Here is a 4,627-nt window from a genome sequence, read left to right as displayed (position 1 = left end):
GAGTGGATCCTCCGTGTTCACGGTGGAGGGTGAGTGGGCCCTCCGTGTTCACGGTGGAGGGTGAGTGGGTCCTCTGTGTTTATCGTGGATGGTGAGTGGATCCTCTATGTTCCTGGTGGAGGGCGAGTGGATCCTCTGTGTTCCTGGTGGAGGGCGAGTGGATCCTCTGTGTTTATCGTGGATGGTGAGTGGATCCTCCGTGTTCCTGGTGGAGGGCGAGTGGATCCTCCGTTCATGGTGGAGGGTGAGTGGACCCTCTGTTTATCGTGGAGGGTGAGTGGATCCTCTGTTTATCATGGAGGGTGAGTGGATCCTCTGTTTATCGTGGAGGGTGAGTGGGCCCTCTGTGTTCCAGGTTCTTTGCATGGAGGTTTGTGACCTCACTGTATGTGACAGACATCAAGAATGACAACTACTCCTGGCCCATGCTTGTGTACATGTGCACCAGCTGCGTGTACCCGCTTGCGTCCAGCTGTGCACACACCTTCAGCTCTATGTCCAAGAATGCCCGGCACATTTGCTACTTCCTGGACTATGGCGCCGTCAACCTCTTCAGCCTGGGTATGTGAGGCCTTGTTCTTGCTTTCCTTCCCCTGCAAGCGGGCTGTTTGCCCCTTCTCCTGTGAGCTAAGGTCACTGGAAGGCTTTGATGAGTTTGCAGAAGAGTCCAGGGAATGCCAGTGCCCCTGTCCAGGTTCCCAGTGGGTTTTTTTTTATAAGAAACTGTCCATAAGCACACTGCTAAATATTTAGCCACAACAGCCCTGATCTGCGGTGTTTGCCAGTTTCTATGGTGTAAATCTTCCCATCATGGCCAGCTTCAACCTACCAACATGACATCACAGAACACAAGGGTGGGAAGAGATATGCGTAGCACACCATTACAGAAATTCCACCATGCAGATACAGTAGATGTAGTCATTGAGTACTCAGTACTTTTGTTAATAAGATTTATTTAATTGCAAGTTTATGTGATTTAATTTTTAATGATGGCTGTATTCAGCACTCAGCTCTCTCACAGGCCAGAATGAACTGACTCTAGTACATCAGTGCTGGTCTCTGTCATGCCAGGCAAGAGGAGGAGGGTGAGCTCATGAGCCTCGTATGTCCAGAGCCTTAGAGCAAGCAGAGAGATGCTCAGAGTGTGCGGGAATAGAGCAGCAGCCTAAGCTGGTGAAAATGGATACTGACTGTCCCCTCTTCCTCGTCTTTTTCTTTGACTATGATGCCCCCTCCTCCAGCCTTTTCTCCTCTCCTCCCCTTGTGGGCATGCATCTATCCCTAAGGATATGAGTGCTAGATTCTTCCTCCGGGTCCCGTTCTAGGTGAAAAAACCAATTATTGTCTTCCTTGCCCAAAAGGTTGTCCATGAGGAGCCTACCTCCATCCTCTTTCTTCATATACACACACTCACACTCACACACTCACGTACTGACACACATACACACAATGCACTCACTCATACACATACACACACTCACCACATATACACAATACACTTACATGCACACACTCCACACACACACACCACGTGCCACACATACTCACACATTGACACACACACAATACACTCACATACACACACTCACACCACATACACACAGTACACTCACAGGCACACACACAGTCTCAGACACTACACACACACCACACATACTGACACACACACAATACACTCACATACACACACAACACATACACACAATACACTCACATGCACACACACATACTCTCAGACCCTCCACATACACTCACATCCACATACACACCACACATACTGACATATACACACAATACACTCACACACTCACACCACATACACACTCACATGCACATATATGCACACATACTCTCAGACACTGCACACACATCCACACACTCACACTCTCACATACATCACACACGCACCACACATGCACATCACACACACCACATACACACACACACATGCTCACTCACACACTCACACACATACACACACATTTTCCCGCTTCACTGCCCACTCCTCAGTGCTCTGCTGCCCAGTCCGCAGCATTCACCAGACCTTGCCCCTTTCCGTGTGAGCCAGGCTTACCCTCAGGGTTTGATGGGTTTGCAGAAGAGAGCGGGAATGTGCGTGCCCCTGTCCAGGGTCCCAGCCTCCTGGCTGCCGAGATTGACACAGGGGTACTTCAGGCCTCCTCAGTACCCCTCTCTTTCTCTGGTCCCTGTCACATCCCTCCCTCCCTCCTGGGTCCCCTCCCACCCTCCGGATTCCCTCTTACCCTCCATGTCCCCCCTCCCCTGGCCTGGCTCCCTTCCTCTGCTCTCTGGCACATATGGGCAGGGAGGCTCAGAATTAGTCCTTTGACCTCTCCTCTCACATGATCTGGCTCCCCGGGGATCTCCTCCAAGCCTAGTGCATCTCTTCCCACCTCCAGAGAAGCCCTGTCTCCAGTGTAGACCTCTTACCTGAGGTCCACACCACCTCAGAGCCATGAGACCAGAACTGTACCTGGTCCTGCCCCTGCCCCTACACCTGCTACCGTTCTGTATGTCCAGCCTGACTATGGTCGCACCCCTACTCCTTCTCCCCTGTCAGAAGCCTCGCTAATCCTCAGGGTCCCCTTCCTCTCACTCCCCGCCCACGCCCACCCTCTGGCCAATTGGTTATTAAGGCCAGGTGACTTCTCTCCTACCTGCTGTAAGTGGCACTGCCCCTTCGTCTTGACTCAGGCCCCGGCCTCTCACTTGCACAGTTATCACAGCCTTCTCCACCTCCCCCGGCCCCTGGAGGCTTCCACAACACCTTCTACCACAGGTGTTCCCAGGCTCCCAGGGGTTCCTCCCTCAGGCCATCCTGTGCGCTTTCACTAGGTTTTAGTCATCAAAATCCTTCATTGACTCCCTTAGTGCCTGAAAGAGGAAGTTTCCTTTCCTCAGCCTGCACCCAAATCTGAAAGCCTCCCTGCCCTCAGGCTCCTGTCAGAATCCCAGATGACCTGCCAGGCTTTGTTCCAAGATCAGCTCCTGTGCCTTGTGCTCCACCCGTCCTGAGTGCCCGCCCCACACTGCCTCATGCTCTGATCTTTTGCTTCTGGCTGTGGTTCTGGGCAGGGACAGAGGCTTCCTGGCTCTTGTATGGCCCACGGCTTGCCCCAGGTGGCATCTGCTGAGCGAATGCATCCCAGTCCAGAAGGGAATCCCCTCCCAGTATGGGGCCAGACGAAGGGCTTGCCTGTCCCTCTGGAGGCAGCTTCCCACTGAAATCTCACGCGCTGCCTACTGGAGCCGGGAACATGGGACCGGGAGGCTTTCGCCTTCACCCTCTTTGCCTGTGTGGCCGGCTTCGCTAGATCCACCTGTCAATGGGATAAAAGACGGAGATCAACCTGTATGGCCCGAGGCCTTGTTCAGCCCTGAGCTAGGACTCCACGGTTCCTGATGTCTTTGGAATGACAGGTGTCCTAGGCATGGCCATCAGGCCCTGGGCTGCCTCCCTTGGGGGAGGTGAGGGTGCAGGTCCAGGCCGGTCTCCCCAGCTGAAGCACACCTGGCCCCTTTGAAAAGGACAGTGATCTCCCCTGCTCTTGCAAATAAACGCTTCAGCAAACAGGTCTCTAGAAGGTCCTTAAGCAACCCTTCTCTCACAAACTCCAAAACCTAAAACACAATGCAACACCCAGCCTCTCAGCTGGCCTGTCCCCCAGCTGCTGATATGACATCCTCATCTCAGCAAGGGCCCTCCCTCCAACATTGATCTTTCTACCAGGAGCACCCATGTCCCTGGGCAAGTGAGATGTGCACACTCTGAGTGGAGCTCGGCTCACTGGGTCTGTCATCGTGGACCACAGCGTGTGGCTAGAAGTGGGGACTGTCACTAACCTGCCTGGGTTTGAATCCCATCTTTGCTAACTCCCTAGCTGCAGGACCCTGGGCAAGTGATTAAACCTCTCTCTCCCTCTGCTTCCCATCTGTGCAATAAGGATAAGTACAGAGTTATGAAGGAGGATGGTTGAAGTGTTATGTGATGTCATATATGTAAAGCCCTTGAAGCAAAGCTAGGCTCACAGTAAACTCTCAGGATGGGATTTGGGTGGGCAGAGAAGAGAGAGGAGGACATCCTGGAAGGGGGAATGGCCCCAGCAAGGGCACAGAGCCAGGTCTGTGGGAATGATGAGGGCCAAGTCAGATGCTGGGGATGGTCTTTGCAAGGGGCCCACATGGTGCCAAGGCCTGGCTCCTCTCCCAAGGCTGGCGTTTCTTCCCCAGGCTCAGCCATTGCCTATTCTGCATACACGTTCCCGGACACGCTGGTGTGCACCACCTTCCACGACTACTACGTGGCCATGGCTGTACTGAACACCGTCCTCAGCACAGGCCTCTCCTGCTACTCCAGGTACTGGGTCGCTCTGACCTCAGATGGGAGGGGAGGGAGGGTCTTGCGTGCAGCTCCCTGCACTCTTTGAGGGAGCTGGGGAAGAGATGGGCTCAGTGGAAAAGGTGCTTGGGAACCTAAGACTCTGTTCCAGGTGGACTTCCTATTGCTGGCAAAACCAGCTTCCTGGGCATGCAAGATCCAGGCCTCCATGCTCAGAGAGCCTCATACTTGCTGCTAATACTCTGCTGCTTTTTTTTTTTTTTTTTT

At 53.4% G+C, this 4,627-nt stretch overlaps 1 protein-coding gene across 3 annotated transcripts in view; it reads left to right on the top strand.

Moving 5' to 3' along the window:
- PAQR5 (progestin and adipoQ receptor family member V) overlaps window positions 1-4,627 on the top strand; it is a 68,355-nt gene that overhangs the window by 46,631 nt on the left and 17,097 nt on the right. For all 3 annotated transcript variants that reach the window (XM_011940325.1, XM_011940326.1, XM_011940327.1), the window contains 2 exons: window positions 356-561; window positions 4,252-4,378. In XM_011940325.1, the coding sequence (XP_011795715.1) occupies window positions 356-561; window positions 4,252-4,378 (333 nt within the window). The remainder of the gene's footprint in view (window positions 1-355; window positions 562-4,251; window positions 4,379-4,627) is intronic.

Source organism: Colobus angolensis, unplaced genomic scaffold (genome assembly GCF_000951035.1).
Source record: "Colobus angolensis palliatus isolate OR3802 unplaced genomic scaffold, Cang.pa_1.0 Scaffold19, whole genome shotgun sequence".
Taxonomy (NCBI): domain Eukaryota; kingdom Metazoa; phylum Chordata; class Mammalia; order Primates; family Cercopithecidae; genus Colobus; species Colobus angolensis.
The sequence above is the reverse complement of the archived record's forward strand: the minus strand, read 5'-3'. Positions and strand labels throughout refer to the sequence as shown.